Source organism: Nannospalax galili, unplaced genomic scaffold (assembly GCF_000622305.1).
Source record: "Nannospalax galili isolate Female #2095 unplaced genomic scaffold, S.galili_v1.0 scaffold772, whole genome shotgun sequence".
Lineage (NCBI taxonomy): Eukaryota > Metazoa > Chordata > Mammalia > Rodentia > Spalacidae > Nannospalax > Nannospalax galili.
Genome location: NW_008332097.1, coordinates 3454626 through 3478911, shown reverse-complemented (window position 1 = coordinate 3478911; position 24286 = coordinate 3454626). Strand labels below are relative to the sequence as shown.

General features: G+C 38.7%; 1 protein-coding gene across 6 annotated transcripts in view; it reads right to left on the bottom strand.

Annotated features, from left to right (window-relative positions):
• The window catches only part of Pds5a (PDS5 cohesin associated factor A), a 161824-nt gene that overhangs the window by 92290 nt on the left and 45248 nt on the right, over positions 1-24286 (bottom strand). For 3 of the 6 annotated variants that reach the window (XM_008827242.3, XM_017796663.2, XM_017796664.2), the window contains 5 exons: positions 11011-11214; positions 9275-9361; positions 8691-8788; positions 3908-4034; positions 476-556 (listed from right to left, as the gene is read on the bottom strand). In XM_008827242.3, coding sequence (XP_008825464.1) covers positions 476-556; positions 3908-4034; positions 8691-8788; positions 9275-9361; positions 11011-11214 — 597 coding nt within the window. Of the gene's footprint in view, positions 1-475; positions 557-3907; positions 4035-8690; positions 8789-9274; positions 9362-11010; positions 11215-15870; positions 15890-16070; positions 16223-24286 lie in introns of those variants that run through there. The other 3 variants (XM_029560703.1, XM_029560704.1, XM_029560705.1) reach the window with 3 other exon arrangements.

Sequence of the window (24286 nt, the reverse complement as noted above, 5' to 3'; positions counted from 1 at the left end):
AAGAAACAGATGGTTTAAGAATGACCTAGAAGACACACAGAGGAAACTGTCCACAGATAGAAACACAGAGACCACAGACAGGGACATCACCTGTACCACTTTAAAGTAATTATCAAAAAGCTTATGAAGCTATGCTGCATTTCTTCAAAATTTTGATCAACCACATAATGTTTTTTTTTTTTGTTTTTTTTTTTTTGGTCTTTTTGAGACAGGGTCTCCTTGTAGCCCCGGCTGTCCTGGAACTCACTATGTAGACAGGCTGGCCTTGAACTCTCAGAGATCCACCTGCCTCTGCCTCCCAAGTGCTGGGATTAAAGGCATGCACCACCACACCCAGCATACTGGTAAGTTTTTTATTTGAGCTAAATAAATTATTAGCAGGAGATATATACCTGTATGTGAATGAGTCTAATAAATACAGTTAACAGTTTAATAATCACACAATTCTGAAATAAATGTGTACAGAAATACATACATTGGCAATGCATGCTTCAATAGTCTGGACTGTTCTTTTCAACAGGACTTTTGCAAGGTCAAAGGATTGTTTATTTAAATTCTGCAAAACAAAAACATGTAAAGCAACAAATGAGTGAACTTATTTATGTGAACAGCATTATTTGAACAGTATAACCTTCAAATAAATACAAATGTGAAACAAAAACTGTTTTACCATCTCCTCTGGCCAGTTAGTCTTAAATAACAGAAGTTGTGAATCGAACAAGTAAACACTAAAATACTTCAGATAGGCAGCCAAAAGTTCAACCCTACATTAAGTTATACTAAACTAAAAGCAGACTTCAGACTTTGGGAATTTGTTTGTATGTTAACCAATATGAAAATGACTACACGTATGTATCCAAAGTATACACTCCTTCGCCACCCCCAATTCACCAGGCTAAGTATTTCATTTTTCAATCAATAAGTATTATGAAGAACAGTCCTGGGAATGTGGCTCAGTGATAGAATGCTCACCCCACATGTGTTAGCCCTTATTAGACTCACTCCCTTATACCTCAAAAAGATATAAATAAAAAAATAAAATTCTTCATTAACTGTATTTTTGAAATGATGAATATTATGCTCTCTTAAGTCCCAATGCACTGCAACAAATTATTTGAGAAAGATTTGTCTTTCTTAAAAAGAAACTAGGAAACACTTCAAACTGGACCAGTGGACGTCATACTCTTTGTTTTGTTTTTGAGACAGGGTCTCACTGAAGTCCCAGCTATCTACCACCACACCCAGCTTGGACAACATACTGTTTATATTTGCTGCTAGAGTCAAAGCAACAACAAGTGAGTGTGGCTGTGATCAGGAATCCTCCTTTCTTTAAGGGCTACATTCCAAGATGCTCAGCAGAGAGAGGCTGAAAATTCAAATAATACCGAATCCTGTATAAGTGTTTCTTGCCAAGTGTGGTGGCTCAGGCCTTTAATCCCAGCACTCAGAAGGCAGAAGCAGGCGGAACTCTGTGAGTTCAAGGCCAGCCTGGTTTACATAATGAGTTCCAGACTAGCTGGGGCTAACAAGAAGACCTTGTCTCAAAAAGACACTCCCTCCAAAAAAGAGTGTTTCTCACTTTAGATTTCAGAATATTTCCATATACATAATGAAATATCTTGGGAATTGGGATTAGCCTAAACATGAAATTCATTTTTGTTTTATGTAAACTTTACACAGATAGCCTGAAAGTCATTTTATATAAGATTCATTGTCCACTTGTGTTTTCACTGTGGGTTATCACAGAATGTCAGTACTATAATTCTCCACCATGGTAATCAGTCAGATTTTTGTATCATTTTGGACTTTCAAGTGTGGAGCAGTCATCTGCCTTCTTTTCCTATTCATCTTACAACCTCCATACATTCCTTTCCTTTCCTAATAAGGTCAATTTTACTAAAGTCTTACCTTTAAGTAAAAAAGAAGTATTTTATGGCTTCTCTTTAGCATATTCAAATACCAACATCACTATCCAAGTGCTTTGGGGTCATTAATAACCACAATAAGGGTTAAGCACAAGTATTGTGATACCAATCCATCTGGTAACTGAATTGGCCATAACTAACTGGTAGCATATGCAGTGTGGATGCACTGAACAGGAGGATGAGTCACACTAGACATGATACATTGACAGCAGGATGGCTCACACTGGGACTGTGGGAGATTTTGTCACGATAGTTATAACAGTGTACAATTTAACTCTAGAATTTCTCATTTAATGGTTTTCAACTGTGGCTGACTGTAGCAGAAAACACGGACAGTGAAGCAATGCCTAACAGGGGACTGCTATTACATAAATAACAGTCCAGATTTGGTCCATTAGCTATAGCTTCCTGACCCCTACTCTAGGCTTTTATTGTACTGGCAAAAGGATAAATTAACTTTAAAAAGAAGTTAATATATTTCTTTTTAAAATTATTTTTATTTTATGTGTATAACTATACTGCCTGCATGTGTGTAAGTGCTCCTATATCATGCAATGCCCACTAAGGTCAGAGAGGGTGTCAAATCCCCTGGAACTGGAGATACAGAGTTGTTAGCTGGGAACTGAACCCTGGTTCTCTGTAAGAGCAGTCAGTGCTCTTCACTGAGCCATCTCTCCAGCCCCAATATTTCTACTTCTTAAAGGGGTATATTATCCACTAATAAAAATACTCTCTGGCTAAAACAGACTCCAAATATGCTGAAATAGGCTATGTTTTCTTTTTTTAAAAAAATATTTTTTTGTACTTTATGTGTATGATTATACTGCCTGCATGTATATAAGTGCACCCGTGTCAGAAAAGGGAGTCAGATCCCCTGGAATTGGAGTAGCAGATGATTGTTAGCCACCATGTGGATTCTAGGAACTGAATCCAGGTCCTCTAGAAGAACAGTCAGTGCTCTTAACCACTGAGCCACCTCTCTAGCCCTGTGCTATTTCTTTTGAGAGGTGGTCCTATTCCACCTGAAATATACTTCCTTTTGTTACAATCTTAGTTCTTTTATCAACTATAGGCTCCTTTGAATTAATAAAATACAAATATTTAGAAGTAAAGCAAGAATTTAAACTTGAGGACATAGTTTTGTAAATGAGTATAGTTAAACACATTGTCCATCTACATCCAATAATAGATTACTGAACCATCAGGGGAGAATAACAGGAGACCAAGTATCAAGTTGGGGTAAGTTTGAGTAGAGCTCTGATGTTCTATATCTACACTATAAAAAAGGAAATATATTTGTTCTTTCAAAATAAAACCCTTAGAATTCCCAGGTTGGTTATGGGTAGAAAATGTGAAACATTTCTTGATTTCAGAAAACAAGCCAGGCATGGTAGCACACGCCTTTAATCCCAGCACTTGGGAGTTCAAGGCCAGCCTGGTCTACACAGTGAGTTCCAGGAGAGGTGGGGCTACAGGGAGACCCTGTCTCAAAAAGACCAAACAAAAGAAGAAGAAGAAGAAGAAGAAGAAAAAAAAAAGAAAACAAATAGAGCTTAAGTGAACAAAAATCTTGTAAAAATATGATAATTGGTATACCTTTTTAATAATATAGCTATAAGTAAGATTTTTAAAAATTATTTATTTATTTATTTAGTGTATGAGTGTATTGCCTGCATGTAAGTGCACCAGTATCGGGCAATGCCTGTGGAGGTAAGAGGGCATCGGATCCCCCTGGAAATGGAGTTACAGACACTTGTTAGCTGCCATGTGAGTGCTGGGAATTGAACTTTGGTTCTCTGCAAGAGCAGCCAGTGCTCTTAACCACTGAGCCATCTCTCCAGCCCCAAGGCTAATAAAATGTATGCTAGCATCATAGTAAGAACTAGTAAATAAGATTGCAAATGGACAAAACCCAAGCACTGATTTCTTTAGGTAGCACTGCCTTTAAACATTTATCTTTAATATCCTGACACTATACAGACCTTATGTGCAGGTATGAGGTTAATAAGAATGGAATCCAACAATTCTTGAGTAACTCCATCACCTTCCATGATGATAGAACTCATCAAGTCTAGCATATGCATTTGTACCTTCTTGTTGTGGTTATTGCTAAAAAAAGAAGAAAAAATTAAGGCATACAGAATGACGAACTTCTTGTCTGTTTACTGGGGACAGGATTTTGCTATGTAGCCCAAGTTGACCTCAAACTCATGTTGCCCTGGATCCTTCTCCTAAATGCCTCCATGCCCACTCAACTTTCCGGTTTAGGAACTGGAAGCACAGGCCAGTTACTAGGAGGCTGGGAAGGGAGGATTGCAAGTTTAAGGCCAGCCTGAGCAAATTAGCAAGGTTCTTTCTAGGAGGGGACAAGGGTGGGGATATAGCTCAGCGGTATAGCACTTGCCTGGCATGCATGAAACCCTAGATTCAATCGGTAGTACAACGTAAAAAAATTCATACAAAAACGTTTTCATTTAAGGGGAATATGCTGAAAATGGCAAAAAATAAAATAAAATTTAGTTGATGTATTTACTTTTCCCCCAATGAATAACTACAACAGCCCAAAGATATTATTGTTAAATATTGTACCAAAACAAAGATCACCAATATCCAATGAAATTACACATTCAGATACAAAGAAATCTCTTCAAAGTGCACTAAGTCTATAGAACGATATAACTATAAACACACAGGAAAGTTTAATTTAGAAGACTAAAGAATCACCTAAAGCTTTAAAAAAATTTACCTGAAGTAAAGAATAATGGACCTATTTGGCATTTAGTGACAAGATGAAAAGAGATAAAATTTTAAAAGTTGGGGGGAAAATTGTCACACTATCACAATTTTCTAAAACTCTGAAAAAGACAGTTGTTTTATAGTCTCCAAAATATCTTACACATTTTACAAGATGTCTACGATGAAAGATCAATTACATACTTCTAAATGGGTGGCAGTGGGAATGAATTAGAAATAGAGGTACTCAGCTCGATGTAAAACAAAAACAAAGAATCTTGAGTAATTGGCTCTATGATTCATATATCCTCAAGAGAAGACAGATGAAAAGACTTTAAAAAAAATTATTCCAGGCCAGGTGTGGCAGTACACATCTTTAATTCTAGCACTTGAGAGGTAAAGGCAGGTAGAGCTCTGTGAGACCAAGGCCATCCTGGTCTACATAGCAAGTTCCAGGCCAGCCAAGGATACACACTGAGAACAGACTGTCTTTAATTAAAAAATAACAACAACAACAACAACAACAAAAAACCCAACAAGGATTTTACCAACGTAAATCAATAAGCTTAAAACGTTCATTTCCAGCCAAATACAATAAAGAGTAAGATTTACCCTATATCTGCAATTGGATACCATGCACATATTGCTGAAAAGGAAAAAACAGTACCTTACAATTTTCCCAGTTCAATACGGGGGTTAAGTTAACAAGAACAGGGGAAAGTTCGCCCTAGTAGACCCTAATAGTGCTCTATAGAATCTAGGGAGAATAAAGTTTGTCGAGCTGAGTATCAGAAGGGAAAGAACTACTCAGAAATCAAACTTCAAGAATTGTCAAGTGTATAATGATCAGCACATGCATGTGAAGAAATGCCTTGTCTATAGAGAAAGAATCTATAGAATGAAGCAGAAAGACTAACCCTTAGAAGCTGTAAGAGATTGAAAGAGTAATGAAAAGGGCATAACCCCATAGAGCCTAGATGCTAAATGAGCCCCAAAGTACAAAAACAAAAGGAAACAAAACATACCATATCACAAATCATATCACAAATTACCTGACATGAACGATAAACCAGGAAGACTTCAAAGTAGCTGGAAGGGGATTTATGTGGCTACTTAAGGTTGTAGAAGGGACAGGAAAACAATTTTACAAGTTGTTGGAGATGGTAGTCATAAATTTCAAAAGAAAAGCCTACAAAATGGTGGTACAATGCAAATAGTGGGTACAAATCTTTCCAAAAATTAATTTAATTAGTTGCTATGTGTACCAGTATGTACAAGTTCATGTGTGCAAATGCATGTGTTTATGCATGTGTAAAGGCAAGAGGACAACCAAGGGTGCTGTTCCTTACAAGCCATCCACTGTGTTATAATTTTTGTTTTAGCTTTTTGTTTTAAGACAGAGCCTCTCACTGGCCTGCGACTCATCAAGCAGGATAGACTGGCTTATTAGAGAGCCCCAGGAATCTATCTGCTTGTCTCTATCTCCCCAGCTCTGGGATTACAAGTGTGTACCATTACATCTAACTTTTTTACATGGGTTCTGGGAATCAAACTCAAGTCCTTGTATAGCAGGCACTTTACTGACAGCAATCTACCCAATCCCATAAACTGTTGTTCCTATAAGCATGCCACATTACAGTGCTTTTCCATCCATGAAGACAGGGAGTCTATCTGACTAATCCTTGAATCTGGGTTTGCCTATATATCTCGAATCACCAACAACACAAAGAACTCTCTTGTATCAAAGGTCGCCTTGACATGAAACCTAGTCAATGTATGAAGACACAGCCAACCTACTGGCATGTGATTCTGTTGTTCCACTACTTTAGCTAATTGCCAGGTCCTACTAAATGACTACAGACACGTGACAGAATCCAGACCAGACAAAAAACTGCCAAGCAGAATTACAGGCTGAATGAAGTAGTAGTTTCATATACTATCAAGCTCTAGTATGTTGTCATACACAAAACACAAAAGTAAGTTTATATCATTTACTCTACTGGACTGGTAGCAGTAAAATGCCACAGGAAGCTTTTGTTGTTTTGTTTTTATTGTTGTTGTTTCTTTGAGACAAGGTTTCCCTGTAGTCCCAGCTGGCCTGGAACTCACTTTGTAGGCTAGGCTTGCCTCGATCTCACAGAAATTTGCCTGCCTCTGTCTCCCGAGTGCTGGGATTAAAGCCATGTACCATGATGCCTGGCTATTCCTACAATTCTTAATGCAGCCACTAGAAAATGCAAACATGTTCACATATAATATTCTAAGACACCTATCATACAGATATTTGGCACAAATAATCAAAATCAGTTTGGACTATCCTGACCAGTAATGTCACTGGCAAGCTATTACATTGATTCTCCCCGTAGTCTTCATTATATGAAGAAAAATCTGACTTGTACAATATCCATGAACTCAGTAGTAGAATACTTACCTAGCATCTAGTATGTATGAGGCCCTACATTCAGTCCCCAACACTTCCACAAAATACATGAACAAACAAATGCCTTATTTCAAAAATGGACTGATCTACTCTTGCTTCTCCACACTAATGCTACATAGAATACTCTTGAGCTCATTATTTAAATTATTGTTTTATCTTTTTGAGATAAGGGACTGCCTGTAGTCCCAGATGGCCTGGAACTTGCTATGTAAACCAGACTGGCCTCAATCTAACAGAGGTCCACATGCCTCTGTGCTGGGATTAAAGGTAAAAGTGCAACACCATGCCTGGTTTTAAGGTTTTGTAACATTTGCTCTACAACTATATGCTATTGCTTTTATTGTATAAATTTCTTCAAAATAAAGCATTGGATATACCTTCTTCTAAGTTATTAGTAAGGGGGCCCTAGAGCACTTCCCCTCCAACAACACAAGCTATTGCCATTGCTCTTGGTTGCCTACCCTAACTAGATGGTAAGACCCTATTGCTGAAGACATACCATACTTTGGTTTCAGGGCACAGAGAAATCAACCTAGAACTGATTTGGTACAATAGTCACATGAAGATTATAGGGTAACCAAATGCTTTCTGATCAATTCCAGCTCCACAGGAGGGAATTAATGCCTGGAACTGTAAGGCAGATGAGAAGCCCATGGCTTTGGATAAACCATAGGGAGGAAATCTACTATAGTTGTTTTGCTAAACGGACATGCTGCAGTGCTTAATGCAGAGACTCATAACTTGTCAAAGTGCTGAGAATAAGTGATGGCTGAGTACTCAGCCCTAAATGAGACACTTCTATCAGTCATCCCAAGGCTGAAGGAACATTATAGAAGAGAAGGTAGAAAGGATGCAAGTAAGTGCAGAAAAATGGAGAGGAGTGCTGTAAACTGCTGTCTTCTGAACATGATATGGCCATTGCATTCATGAACTCATTACAGTTATCTGCACAAGATCAACCCAACAAGATCAGTCAACATTCCAACAGGCAACACTAATAGGACTCCGTAGATTACAGAAAATAAAAGGAAAGGACATAAAAGTGGGAAGGCAACATATTGTAGGATTGTTTAGGGGGAGCTGGGGGTGAATATAATCAATGTATATATTTGTATAAAATTGTCAAAGAATAAATAAAAGATTAAAAATTTAAAAAGCCCAAGGACTCTGTTTCATGATTCTCTAAGATTATATAGCCCCTAATACATGTCAGGATACAGAGCAAAATACAGAGTCAACCAATAAATTTACATTATAAATTTAAAAAGCTAGTATAAAGCCAAATGTGTTGACTCAGGCTTAATAATCCTAGCACTCAGGAGGGTAAGGCAGGAAGACTGCTAGGAGTTCAAGGCCAGCTTAGCTACATAGTGAGTTCTAGATCTCCCAAGACTATACAGCAAGACCCTATCTCAAACAAATCAAAATAAATAATTTTTAAAAATGTTAAGAATAGCTCTTAAACAGGATTTCTGCTTTGTATTAAGCCTTCTAAGAACGTCAACTCCCCATAAATCCGAAAAATTTTGTGCACATATTAGAGCATATGAGATTTCAATATACACAATTTAAAAACAAGTTTAAAAACTTACTTGATCACTGAGAAGAGAGTCCTAAAAAGCTGAATAAAAATTTCATTGCAATCTTCCAACTCAAAGCAGATGTTATATGATTTAACCCAAGCTAAATTCTTAAATCAATAAATAAAAATAATTAGTAAATCACATATATGTAGAACAATTACAAAAAGCACACTCACTAGTACAATTTTTCAGAACTAGGACTCTATATATTACGCCTATGAAGACTCAATGTATAAAATTACAAGTGTGAAATTATTCACTCTAACCTTTAAAAACATGACTGGTCACACCAATTTTCTCAACTTGAAAAATACTAAATAGGGGTTATATACAAAATTTAAGGTGCTGTGAAAATCCATTCTTAAATTAGGGAAGAATGAAAAATAAATAAAACCTAGAATTTCAAATTATTTTTTCTAGTAGAATAAGCCTTCCCTTTTTAAGACATGAGGAACCAGATATGTTTTCCTTATAAAATGCAAGACATTTTGCTAAATAGTATTTGTTTTAAAAAGTTTCACTTTACATTATAATTACTATAAGAATTTGCTACCACATGGAATATTTATGAAAGAAAATATTATTTTTTTTACCTCTAATAAATAAAAGTATCTATTAAACTGTGGGCTCTTTGTATCCTCCAAACCTTTTAATTGTCTGGTAATAAACAGAAATATGTCCTGTTAAAAAAATAAAAAGCATATTAACTTAGACACTATTAGTTGTCATTTTTTGCAATGTACTAAGAGCTTTTATATCTCTATATATAAATTAGTTACAAACTACAATAAAGAAAATTCTCCTTTATTTGAATGCCTACTCTATTATTATTAGTGTTTTGTTTATTTATTTATTTATTTATTGAGACAGGGTCTCACTACGTAGCCCTTGCTTGCCCAGAACTCATTATATGGACCAGGCTGGCCTCCAGCTCAGAAAACTGCCTGCGACTGCCTCTCAAGTGCTGGAATTAAAGGTGCATGCCACTGTGACTCCATTATTTTAAATATCTGGAAAAAGATAAGAAGAAATACAACAATATCCTTTGGAAGTAAAAATAAAGACCTTTACTTCTAAAGAACACTTTAGATTTCCTCCTTCTGAGAACACACATTCTTTATCTTACTGTGTTCATTTTTAAGGAATTGAATGAGTCCTTCATTACTATTTCTAACATGTAAGCAGTACTTTTCAGCACATGGTTTTGAATTTGATGTGTGACAACAAAGCTGCATGAAACACACGCTATTGATCTAAGGGAAGATCATAGAAATTCATTCCTTAATAAGTTTTCTTTAGAAGTTTTCATTCAAAAGAGCACCAATATATATACAAAATTATTTTCTGTATTACTGTAATTCCCCCTTAATGCTTCTAACCATATATTTATGTTTTGTATTTTCCTACATACATACCCATGATAAAAATTTATTCTATAAATCAGGCACAGTAAGAGATTAACAACAACAATAAAATACAACAATTAAAACAATGTTATAAAAGTTTGCTCTTTGGGGTCGCTACTAAATATGTATTACTTAAACTCAAGCACTAAGACACTACTACAGTTGCTCAGGTAACCAGGACAACTATGTGACTAACAGCAACTAGCATATAGGGGGCAGAGCACAGGATAGAAGGATAGTTCACATCTCAAGAGGGATGAAGCAAGACAGCAAATTTCATTATATTCCTCAAAATAGTATCAATTAGAAACTTCATGAACTGTTATTTCTGGAATTTTTCATTTAATATTTTTGGAGTGTGGTTGAGCATAAAAATGACTAAAACCATGGAAAGAGAAACCAGTATGAAATCATGGGGAGTGGAAGTGGTAGAATTAACTGTACTTAAAAGACAGCAGTCCAAGAATTACCATTTCCTAAGAATAAAATTATTCAAAAATAGCTACTATTTAACCTATGAATCTATCCATCTAGGTTTTCTGATGCAAGGCAGGAAGATTAAACACAAGCAGACAAGGCAAGGACAACTTTCATTATTGTTGTTTTGTTTTAGATTAGACAGCGTCTCACTGGTTGGCCTAGAACTTATTATGTAGACCATGCTAGCCTTACACTCACAGACCTGCCTGCTTCTGCCTATGCTGTGATTCAAGGCATGCACTACCAAGTCCAGCAAGGGCAAGTTTTGATCTTCATCTTTCAAAGTCTCAAGTTTTATCAGTCATTTCTGTAGGCACTTTAGAAAATACTTATTAATTAGCTTCATAACTGATGATATAATCTCAAAATGACAAGAAGATACCTATACTCAAAAGAATACCACAAAAACAAAAGTAAAATGATTCTGTAAACATTGTATTTACCTTAAGTTTATCGTGGGAAGTATATGGAGCTTCTGGGGCATAGATTCGAAATATGTCAGCCAAACAACATGCTACGAGGAGGCGCACATCTTTATTAGGGTTCCTGAGAAAGAATTCAGATGCAAGATGCAAGGCTAGTGGGAGATACTGCTGCTTTTCATCTTCTGAATCCTGATCCATATCCATAAAAGTTTTCACTACCATCTGTGAAAATACGTAAAAGAATAACATCAACCCATGGTACTTAGTAATCAGTGGGAAATGTCCTCCTTTCTATAAATTTGATAAAAGAGCCCTGGGGCTATAGCTTAGGGGATAGAGCATAAGTTTCAACAACTATCACACAAGCATATACACACACCACCCATGCTGGAAAGGGGACCATACCATGAGAGGCCTGGTCAAAAAGAAAAAGTATCAATTTTGGGGTGACTCACAGACACATTATCTGTATTAACACTAGTTTCTTTTTGAGACAGGGTCTCCCTGTAGCCCCAGCTGGCCTGGAACTTAAGAGATCCACCTGCCTCTGCCTCCCAAGTGCTGGGACTAAAGGCATACACCACCATGTCCAGCTAAAACTTTTATTTTTCATCTTACTGAATTATTTGTTTAATTAGATGGGGTCCTGCTATGTTGTCAAGGAAGACTCCAAACTCTTCGCCTCAACTGATCCTCCTGACTTCTTCCTTGGATTCTAAAATACATTATAAGTTCATGCCACATGGTTGGCCTTTTTATATCATTTTCATTTTTAAATAATCAAAATTGCCTTTTGTAGGCTCTTTAAGTCTATTTCATTTGAAATTGTATTGGCTTTTATATAATATAAAACCAATGTTTCTATGTAGTTGTATTTCTGATTGAAAGTTTTAACTTCTACTGAGTTTGAGGCCAACCTGAACTCCAGAGCCAACTGAAGGTCATCCTGCAATACACAGTAAAACCTAGTCATATTTCTACTTTTACAAGTAAAAATGAAAGATGTGTATTTATCACCTGTTGCTATATAACAAATACCCTCCCCCAATGAAGTACCTTGGGGGTTGAAAAAGTATTTGTCACATAGTTTCTGTGGATAAAAAATTGGGAAACATAGCTTAAGTTAGGTGATTTGAAGACTTGGAATGTCTCATGAGGTTGCACTCTGGGCAAGAATACAACAATCTGAAGCCATGATTGGCCCGCAGGATATTTCAGTTGTAGCTCATATTCACATGGCTCCAATTAGCACTATGATTGTGAAAAGGCCTGAAGTTCTCCCCATGAACCTTTCTAAATGGCTACAGAATAAGCATGTGCTGTGACTTCTATAATCTCATAGTTACTGAGGTCAGACCTATTCAGTGCTAGAAAGGATGACACTAGGAGGGAATACAAGGAAATGAAGAGTGTTTGAGGCAACTAAATCCTTCCTCATGTTTAGAGCTAATGTAGACCTCTCCCACTTATTTTGACTAAATGGACATTACCTAGCTTGATGAAGCCCCCAATAAATGCTAGTACATTGAGGTTGCAAAGCTCCCTATGGGAACCAACTCTTATGATGTTAAAAAAAAAAACCCAGACTAGCAAAAACAAAAAAAGAAAGAGAGAAATCAGGGCCTAGAGAAATGGCTCAGCGGGTAGGAGCACTGGCTGCTCTTGCAAAGGACTCAGGTTCAATATGAAGAACCCACATAGCAGCTAACCACCCATAACTCTAATTCTAGGGGATCCGACACCTTCTTCTGATCTTTTGTGGGCACTGCACAACATGGGTGCACTTACAGGCATTCATGCAATACACTCATACACATAAAATTCATAATTTTTTTTTAAAAAGGAGAAGCCACGTGTAGTGCGCACTGTAAGATAAGACATCACATAAACTGTATACAGAAGAACAGGTTGACCTAGATGAACATCCTTCTAAATTTAGCTTCAAGACAGCACATGGAACAGAAAAGCTCGGAAAATTCTGGGGCAGCTGGCGAAGTAGTTCAGAGGTATAGTAAGTACAGCACCTGCCTAGCATGTGGAAAGCCTGGAACTTCCAGCACAAGAATGGAGGAAGGCATGCAAGCAAGAATTATTTTTGAAAAATTGCCATGTTGGGGCTGGAGAGATGGCTCAGTGGTTAAGAGCACTGGCTACTCTTGCAGAGGACCTGAGTTCAATTCCCAGCACCCATATGGTGGCTAACAACTGTCCATAACTCCAGTTCCAGGGGATCCAACGCCCTCTTCTGACCTCTACCTCTGAGGGCATTGCATGACACTTGCATACACGCAGGCAATATACTCACACACGAAAAATAAAAATAATAATTTGGGGGGATTCTTTTTGAGACAGGGTCTCTCCGTAGTCCCAGCTGGCATGAAACTCACTATGTAGACCAGGCTGGCCTTGATTTGAGGACAACAAAGGCATATTGGCTGGTAGAAATCAATTAAGCAGGTGAGGGTCTAAAGCAAATTGGGGCAAGACTTCCTAATCACAGGAAATATATATCTATTCTGGGGGCTGGAGAGATGAGGCAGTTCTTGCAGAAGACCCAGGGATTTGAGTCCCAGCACCCACATGGTCCATAACTCGAGTTCCAGGGGAAATTGCCACCTTCTGATTTCTGCAGGCACTGCACAACACAGGTACATTTACATACATGCAGGCAACATACTCATACACACAAAATAAAAAAAAATATGTATCTATTATAATGCTATGATCATTAACTATTCTAGCAATCTGGCAAAAACAAAACAAAACAAAACTCAGTCAGGATCATTTTAACTATGAGTGGTGGCATACGCATGAAATCCCAGCACTGACCAGTGAGGTCAACAGAAGATCAGGAGTTCAGGGCTAGTCTCAGCTGCACAGTGAATTTGAGATAGGCCTGACCTACATGAGATCCTGTCTCCAAAAAATAAACAGAAAAGAAAAAACACAACTATAATACATTTTATGATTTCAGTAATTTTAATTCTTTCAAGACTTACTGGCCCAGGAGTTAAATTGTTTCTCATTTTTTACAATTATGAATGGAGTTACTATAAATACCTATGCACAAGCTTTTTATTTTTTGAATTTTATTTGTATGTGTATGTATGTGTCATGATGTGTGAGGTCAGGAATTGGCCTCCTTCTACCACATAGGTCCCAGGCATCAAACTCAGGTAGTCAAGCGTGGTAGCAAACACCTTTACATTCTGAGTTATCTTGATGGCACAGTATACAGGCTTTCAAATAAATCTTTTGTTTGTTTGAGACAAGGTCTCACTATGTAATCACAGGCATGTACCTTCATATCTGGCTTGTCTTTTAACAGTGCAGAAAAATTTAACTGATGAAGGATTAACTAAGTTCAAATGACTTTTTTCCATTATAGTTTTTGCTTATCATGTCCTAAGAAATCTTTGCCTAATCAAAAGCCGAAAAGATTTTCTCTTGTTTCCTAAAATAAGTTCTACAGCTTTAGGCTGTATGCTATCTCTACAATTCATTTTGGGTTAATTTCTGTATGTGCTGAAAGTCTTTGTTGTTTTAAAAAATATTTTATTTATTATTTTTATTTTATGTGTCTGAGCGCATTGAGTACATGCATGTAAAAAAGTGCACCCATATCCTACAATGCCCACAGAGATCAGAAGAGGGAGTCAAATCACCCTGGAACTGGAGTTACAGGTGGTTGTTAGCCTGTTTGTTTTGGGTTTTTTTTTTGTTTTGTTTTTTTTTGAGACAGGGTCTCCCTGTAGCCTCAGCTGGCCTGGAACTCTCTATGTAGACCAGGCTGGACTCTATCTCACAGAGATCCACCTGCCTCTGCCTCCCAAGTGCTGGGATTAAAGGCATGTACCACCATGAAAGACTTAACTGCTAAGAAGTTTTATGTCAAGGTGTCCACACATCGGTACTTAAACAAACAAACAAACAAACAAACAAACAAACAAGAACAACAACAAAAAATCCCAATCTTTTCCCTCAAGTTGCTTTGGTGTTTCTATTTAACAATCATTGATGGTAACATGCAGGCCTCTTTTTTTAGACTCTATCATATTCCAGTAATCTATGTGTATGTACCATAGTTTCAATTACTATAGCTTCCGCTCCCTTCATTTTTCATGGGTGTAACTGCGTGGTGTGCACGCACATGGTGGCCCAAGGTTGGTTTCAGAAACCATCCTCAATTGCTCTTTCACCTTATTCATTGAGGCAGGCTCTCGCAATCAAACACAGAGCTTACCTAATATGCCTAGTCTTCCTAGCCAGTTTGCTCTGGGGATCTCCTGTCTCTGCCTTCTTAGGTTGGAATTCCTGGCAGGCAGGTATGCCCACTAGGTATTTACATTTGTTCTGAGGATCCAAACTCCAGTTCTCATACTTGCATAGCAAGCACTTTAAGCACTGAGTCATCTCCCTAGTCCCAACTACTTGTAGGCCAAGCTGGGATACATGATATAATTAACATTAAGTATCAGTCTTTTTCTGTCAAACACTGTAAAACTTTTGCTTAGGACAAGGAATTCAAATCTTTTAATCCCCACCCCCACACACAACATAGTAAAACTTTTGTTTATAGAAAAGCTGAATTCCCAGAACCTGATAGCCTAGGGCAGCTGAGCTCTGTCTTTCAGCCAATTTTTCCCTCCTCATTTTTTTGCACTAATTCTTTAAAAACCAACCTGGAAAGACTGTGAGATCACAGCCCAATCAACGGGGAAAAGACACAGCACTCTTGAGTTAGGAATAAAAACCTACCAAACTTCCAGCTCAGTTGCGATGAAAATATATCCTCCTGCAAAAGTTAAAGCAGCTTTAACTTTTTTTGGTCTTTTTGATACAGGGTCTCCCTGTAGCCCCAGCTGTCCTGGAACTTACTGTGTAGATCAGGGCTGGCCTTGAACTCACAGAGATCCGCCTGCCTCGCCACCACGACTGCAACGGCTTTAACTTTTAAAGTCCCTTTCACTTTGTCCATGTGTTCTTTGTGCAGAGTTGGTGAGCGTTCTTGCTCAGAAACTTTTTTTGGTCTTTTTGATACAGGGTCTCCCTGTAGCCCCAGCTGTCCTGGAACTTACTGTGTAGATCAGGGCTGGCCTTGAACTCACAGAGATCCGCCTGCCTCGCCACCACGACTGCAACGGCTTTAACTTTTAAAGTCCCTTTCACTTTGTCCATGTGTTCTTTGTGCAGAGTTGGTGAGCGTTCTTGCTCAGATTTTATTTCTAAAAATGAGACCCTGCCTTAAAAAAAAAAAAAAAAAAAGCCAGGCGAAATTTTTTTTCTTTAATTGAGAGAGACAGGGTCTTACCCAGCCTGTCCCTGAACACCTGGTCTAAAGGTATTCTCTTGCCTCAGCCTCCTGAGTAGCTAGAACTATAGAATCAACTACTGTGTCCAGACCACTTCTAAGTACTTAACTGAGAGTATATCACATAAAGCTCATAAACTGTTATTAAGAGCTATATTTAGAATTTCTCAAAAACTGGAAATAAATGTTCATAAAAAAGTAAATGCTGATATGAAAATCCCAGTGCCAGAGGCAGGTTGCCCCCTCAATGAGCTGTTGGCCTGAAGGGCCCTGGAGGTCCCCAAAACAATAAAGGCCATTGCCAACAATGTTGGTTGTATACTGGAAGTGGACGGAGACACCCTATTGCTGAAGACACTACTTGATGTGAGCGCAGGGGAGGGAGAATCAAGCTTGGACTAAGGTGGAAACTCCCTGCCACTGGGTGGGTGGCTTTCATGGTGCCAAAAGGCAATATGCAGATAACTGGGAGTGAATTGTTCTCTATAATTCTTGTCAATGACGGACCCCTTGTGCTACACTATTAACATACCAAACAAGATGTTCCTGCTGATACAATAGTGGAGTGTCTAGTGTATGTACAACCAGCAAATTTTCAATTGAATAAAATGCCCACTCCTAGGGGTGGAACACACATCTGGTACTGTAGACCAGAAGAACCCCCCCTGTGGCAGGGGAGAATATAGGCCCCAGTGGGGAAGCCACTGCAATTGTTTTGTTAGATAGATGTGATGCACCTGCTAAAGTACCATCCAAGCGCTTGTGTTTACACCCATAGGTTAAGTTTTTATACTAGCTATTTTTAGACGTTCGTGCTTCTTGCTGTTTGTGTTTTTATAATAGATGGAATCCCACTGAAAGGGGTCAACAGCTCATGGAAAACTGACAATGCAAAGACCCAAAAGTTCAGTGCCTTGCCACAATAGGAGAAAAATCATCTCACACCTACCACCCCCTCCAAGGCTCAAGGACTTGAGGAAGAGGTTAGTGGTAAGAATGTAAGAGCTGGAAGAAGGGGTAGAGTGTTAACTGGAAGTGTCCTCCTACCACTATGCAAGCTATAGTCATACCTTCTTCCCACGCTCATCAAGGAGTCAGTTACCCACACCCACCCACCCAATCAGTTGACCTTAGCTGCATTGGGGGGGGGCAGGGGTAAGGATATATGAGCTGAGAATGCCAGGAGGCACTTCTCTCACCATTTTCTGCAGCTGTTGGAAAGTCACAGGATCTATATTTGAGTGTGGACTTTCCAGTTCTGCCGTAAATGGGGGGCACCCACTCCTCTGTAAATAAATCCTCATCCTATGCTCTGTTAGGAAAAGAAAATAAAATGATAGGTGTTTGGATAGATAGATGAGAGGGATCTGACTTGCACTGGGTAGTATCTGGGGACACTAACTTGACACAGTGGGCCCTAACACCCAGGACAGAGTATATGGGTTCCAGTGGGGACTATGGGAGGGTGCTGGTGGGGATGGGGCTATAAAGATGATTCAGATTGTTTGAGATATTCTGTATGAAATACAACAAAATTTAATAAAATAAAGTAAAAGCACCTTGTGTCCCTGCCCCCCAAAAGTAAATGCTGGAAGGCAGAGGCAGGAGGATCTGAGGTTGGCCTGGTCTACAGAGCGAGTTCCAGGCCAGCAAGGGCTACATAGTGAGATCCTGTCTCAAAATAAGTATTTTAAAAAGGTTGTAAAACAATACCAATTGCAAATTAAAAGAATATGACAGAGCAAACTACAAAGATTAATCTCAAGAGTGTGGTAAGATTCAATAAACTATATTGTATGCAAATTGCAAAAATTCAATAAAAAAAAAGTGTGCTAAGATATAGCCTGACATAGAGAGCAGAAAAGACTAAAAGAGAAAAGAATAACTTCTGATGGTGACAGGTGTGCTCACCTCTGATGGCAGTGGTAATGTAAAGAATGAATATACAAAAGTTTTAATGTATGTGTATGTCAATTTGTAAAGCTGTATGTCCTGACAGTAACTCTCTGACACCAAATGAGTTAGTGTAGATCTCACAAGTTAAAAGGCAGACTTCTTCATCAGATCTCCCCTATTTAAGATGCCAGGGACAAATCTTGTGGTACCATAGTACTTCTGACAAACTAGCTACAAATTTAGGGTTTCCTACAACAGGGAGTCCCTCAAATTCAATAATCTGCAAGAATAAACTACTTGTAATTACAGTTTTATTATCAAGGATATAACTTACAGAAAAAAAAAAAACAAAAACTGAAGAGACATGTAAGTCAAGGTCTTTGGGTAAAGCAAGATTTAGAGAGGTAAACTTCCATGATCTTTTCTTGGGGAATCTGAGCACTCATTTCCTCTAGTACACTAGTGTTCGCCAACCAGGAACCCCTTTTTAACCTTGTGTTCACCAATCAGGACCTCTTCTTAACCTTGCTGTCCAGGTTTTATGAGTGCTTCATTGCATAGGCAAGACTCCACTTAGGCTTCCGGTCCATCCTGGTAGACAGGTGGTTTAAAGTTCTAAGCCTTTTCCTATAGACTGTTAAAAGTTGCCTTGTTGGAATAACAAATACCATCATTTGGGAAATACTAAAGGTTTTTAAGCTGTCAGGATTAAAGACAAAGATAAGATAGATCATTGTATCAAAATGTGTATTTTAAATATGTTCAATTTATTGTATTTCAATTATACACCTCAATAAAGCTATGCTTTAAAAAGTCACTGCCTTGGAAACCACCTGTAATTCCAGAAGTTAGGAACTGAGGCAGAAGAATATATTCTGAAAAGGGAAGGAGAGAGGGGAGCATACATAAGCAAAGAAAAAAAAATAGTAAACTAAAAGAACTTTATGGCCAGTCTGGTCCTCATAGGGAGTTCCAGGCCAGCTGGGGTTATAAGGAGACCCTATCTCAAAATAAGAAAAAAGAGCTGGGTGTGGTGACGTACGCCTTTTATCCCAGCACTTGGGAGGCAGAGGCAGGTGAATCTCTGTGTGTTCAAAGCCAGCCTGGTCTACATAACGAGTTCCAGGCCAGCTGGGACTACAGGGACCCCCGGTCTTAAAAAGACCAAAAATAAAAGTGAAAAAGAAAAAAGAAATTTTGTAATCTCCATGCCTGTGCCCTAAAGCAGCTTAAATATGTCTAATACAATATTCATACAAGGATGATCACAGCAACATTGTAAAACCAAAAACAAAAAACCCTATAAATGAAAATTGTTTTAAAAAGGGGGGAGTATGTCAATAAAAGTAATTTAAAAAGGATCAGTGGATAAGATGTTTGCTGCTCCTGCAAAAGACTAGAGTTTGGTTTCATCACAAGCTCTCAACCACCTGTAACTCCAGCTCCAGAGGATCTGACACCCTCCTCTGGCATCCCTACTCATGTACACATACTCACAGACACACATAATTTTAAAAATATAATTATTTTATAAAAGGCTGGCAAGATGCCTTAGCAGGTAAGGTGTTTGCTGTCAAGTCTGATAACTGGAGTTTGATTTCCCAAATTTAAATGATGGAGAGAACTGATACCGGAAAATCATCCTCTGTCCTTCACACATGTACCATGGTATGGTTGGTTTTTCTCTTTCCATTTCATTCATTCGTTTGTTAAATAGATTAAGAATTAGTAGAATGGGGTTGGGGATTTAGCTCAGTGGGAGAGCACTTGCCTAGCAAGCGCAAGGCCCTGGATTTGGTCCTCAGCTCCGGGGGTGGGGGGAGAAAAAGAATTAGTAGAATGGAAAAAAATAAGATTCAAGTAGCAGGTATATGAGGGGAAAGACAGATAGAATTAATTATGGTATGACAGTGAAAACCAGAGGAAAATTAACAAGAATCCCTAGAAACAAGATGAAAAAGAGAGTGGCGGAGAAATAGATGCAAGCAAGCCTCCCCTATATCAGCTGTCAATTCTACCACCCAGAAGACCTTGATAGCGGTTAGTGAAAGAAAAACTAACAGCCAGTTCTTTGAAAAGATCAACAAAATTAACAGTTCTTCAGTTGGATTAACCAAGAAGAAAGACTAAATTACAAGATTCAAAAGTGAAAGATTTTTCTGACTACACAAAAATAAAGATTAAGCCAGGTGTGGTGGCACATGCCTTTAATAGCAGCACTTCTGAAGCAGAAGTAGGAGGATCTTTGTGAGTTTAAGGCCAACCTGGTCTACATAGTGAGTTCCAGGCCAGCTGGGGCTACAGGGAGACATTGTCTCAAAAAGAAAAAAGAAAAAAAAAGATTCAAGTACCACAAACAACTGTATTCCAACAAATTACATAACTTGAATAAATTACACAGATTCCTAGAAGTCACAAACTACTGAAGCTGACTCATGAGAAATAGAAACTCTGAACAGATCTAAAACAAGTGGTTGATAGTTCAAAAACAAAACAACAAAACTAAAACAGGGCTGGAGAGATGACTCAATGGTTAAAAGCACTGACTACTCTTGTAGAGGACCAGATTCAATTCCCAGCACCCACATGGCAGTTAACAACTGTCTGTAACTACAGTTCCAGGGGATCCAACGTCCTTGTCTGACCTCTGTGGGCACTGCATGACATGGGTGCACGTACATACATGCAGGTAATACACTCACATGCATAAAATATTTTAAAAAATAGAATACCAATTCAACCAAAATTCTTCTTAAAAAAAGGGAAGAACACTTCTCAATCAATTATGGGACATTAGCTTGATACATTGGGGGGAGGAGAACGGAGAGGGTCTTCCTGTAGCCCCAGCTGGCCTGGAACTCCCAATGCAGACCAGGCTGGTCTCACAGAGTTCCATCTGCCTCTGCCTCCCAATGCTGGGGATTAAAGGCGTATACCACCTCAGGCTTTATTAGCTTTATTTTAAGCAAACCAAAAATATCACAAGAAAAACCAACACCTCTTCTGAATATAAACATAAAAATCTTCAGAAATACCAGCAAATCAAATTCAACAAATAAAAAGTGCTAGCCGGGTATGGTAGCACCCGCCTCTAATCCCAGCACTTAGGAGGGAGAGGCAGACAGATCTCTCTGAGTTTGAGGCCAGCCTGATCTACATTGTGAGTTCCAGGCCAGCTGGGGGCTACAGGGAGACCCTGTCTCAAAAAAAAAAAAAAAAAAAAAAAGTAGTAGTATTTATTGTGACCGAGTGGGAAGTGGGATTTATATCAGGAATGCAAAGTTGGTTTACTATCTGAAACACCAAGTAACATATTACAACATTAAACAAAACTATACAAATATACAGAAAAGATTTATTTAGATTTATTTCACAAAATCTATTATCTTTAATGATAAGAAAAAATATTCAAGAACCTATGGGGATGGGAATTAGACTGGATGTTACTTCTGTGTGACTGTGCTGGATAGCTTTTGTTGCCAACTTGACACAGCTGGGAAGAGGAAACCTCAATTGGGTAATTTCCTCTGTTGGACTGGTCTGGGCCTGTCTGTGAGGCATTTTCTTGATTGTTGAGTGATGTGGGAGCGCCTGCCCAGCCCACTGCGGGTAGGGTCACCCCTGAGCAGCTGGTCCTACATTGTACAAGAAAGCAGGCTGAGCTGGGGCCAGCATCTTTCCTGGGTCAGTTCACCCTCACCCACTTGCACCTTGACTCCCACAGCCTCTCATTCACCCTCCCAGCTTCCCTACCCTATCTCTCCTCCTAGTGTGGGCACTTGCCCATTTCTTCTCTTGGCACCCCAGACCTCTGGACTGCCCTCCTGGCCCAGACTCCCCACTGCTTTCTGATCCATTGTACCCAGATCAATGCAATACTTTGGTCTGGACCCCAGGGGCCCTCCCCCACTTTGCCTTTGCATGCCTGAGAGAGGCCCTTGTCCCTGGCCAGCCCAGCTCCTAACTTCCTGAGGCCAGCATCTTTCCTGGGTAAGTTCAGCCACAGCCACTGCTCCTTGACTCCCACAGTCTCCATCACCTCCCAGCTCCTCCACTCCATCTCTCTTCCTGGCTTGGGCACTGGCCCATTTCTTCCTTGGAACCCCTCCTCACAGCTTCCTGATCCTTTGCATCTAGACCTTGATCTGGTCCTTGGGAGCCCTCAAAGCCTGTTCCCTCCCCAACCTTTGAATACCTGAGATCAGCCTTCATCCCTGGCTGTTCCACCCACAACCTGGATTCCTGAGACCATCCTCCTTCCCTGACTGCCTTGAGAGTCCTGAATCCTACCTCTACCTAGCAATCCGCCCAAATTGTACTGTGCCTGCTGATGAGGGGGATCCAGACCTTAGGAGAAAGCCTGAAAGCATCTGATCCTCATTTGACTTGGGCCTCAGTGGGAAGCCTGAGGAACAGGACAAAAGCCATCTGCCCTCTCCAATATAAAATCAAAAGAGAGAAACTGAAGCGTAGTCCAACCAGCTTCTCATGCCCAACAAGTAAACCACAAAGGCACATAAAGTTTACAAAGAGAAGCAGACCTAAACTCAACAAAGGAAGGCTTGAGTCTCACACAAGAATCAGAAACTACAAAAGAAATCCACATGTCAAAGTCACAGAGAAAAAATAGTAACATGAAAAATCCAAATAGTATATCCCCAACAAGTTCCAACAGTCTTCTAGAGGAGTACAATGAGAACCTCCTAGAGATAACATAGAACATGGAATTCAAAAGAACAGTTATAAACATGGTAAAAGAATTCAGTGAATTTAAAGAACACACAAAGAAACCAAAGAACTGAAAGATAGGGACAAAGTTCTGAATGAATTCAGAAACGTTAGAAATACTGAAGAATACTCAGGCTGAAATAAGGAAGTGAAACACTCAATAAACCAATTAGACATGACAGGAGAAAGCCTCACCAATAGGATCAATGAAATGGTAAACAGAATATCAAGAATATAAGGTAGAGCAGATGAATTAGATCACTAAAGCAAAGATTATGAAAAATTTAAGAAAACAGAAGAATGGAATATGGAGGAATTGTGACATCATAAAAAGACCAAACTTACGCATCATAGGCATAGAGGGAGGAGAAGAATCTCAGGATAATAATGGTATGGACCAGATCTTCAATAGGATTGTCGGAGAAAATTTCCAAAAATTAAAGAAAGACATGCCCATACAAATACAAGAAGCACACAGAACACCAAATAGACAGGACCAGAAAAGAAACTCTCTGTGGCACATCATAATAAAAACACTAAATGTACAGAACAAAGAGAATACTGAAAGCTGCAAAAGAAAAAAAATGTCACATATAAAGGAAAAGCCATGAGAATTACACCTGACTTTTCAGTGCAAACTATGAAAGCCAGAAGAGCCGGGACCAAAGTAGTCCCAGTTCTAAATGAACACAGGTGCCAACCCAGATTACTTTACCCAAAATATCTACTATAGTCGAAGGGGAAAGAAAAATCTTCCATGACATAAATAGGATGAAAGAATTCATGTCTACAAAACCAGCCCTTCAGAGAGTTCTTGAAGCAATACAAAGCTGAAAAAAGGAACGACTATACCCAAGGGATAACAGAAACTTAATGAAGGTATAACTGTGGAAACGCAGATAGACCAAGAACACCAACAGAAATAAAAACGACGGGAATCAATACACATCTTTCATTAACTACTTTAAATATCAATTAACTAACCTCGCCAGTCAAAAGACACAGACTATGTGAATGGATTAAGAAACAAAACCCATCTTTTTGTTGTCTGCAAGAAACCCATCTCACTTTCAAGGACAGGCACTACCTTAAGGTGAAAGGGTGGGAAAAAATATTCCAGGCAAATGGTACTAAGAAAAAAAGCAGGAGTTGCAATTCTAATATCTGACAAAACAGACTTCCAAACTAAAACTAATTAGAAGAGATAAAGAGGGCCACTTCATTCTTATCAAAGGAACAATTGACCAAGAAAATATTATAATCATGAACATATATTCACCAAACTCTGTTGCACCCAACTTCATAAAAACAATACTACAGGACTTTAAAACACATATTAACCCCAATTCAGTAATAGTA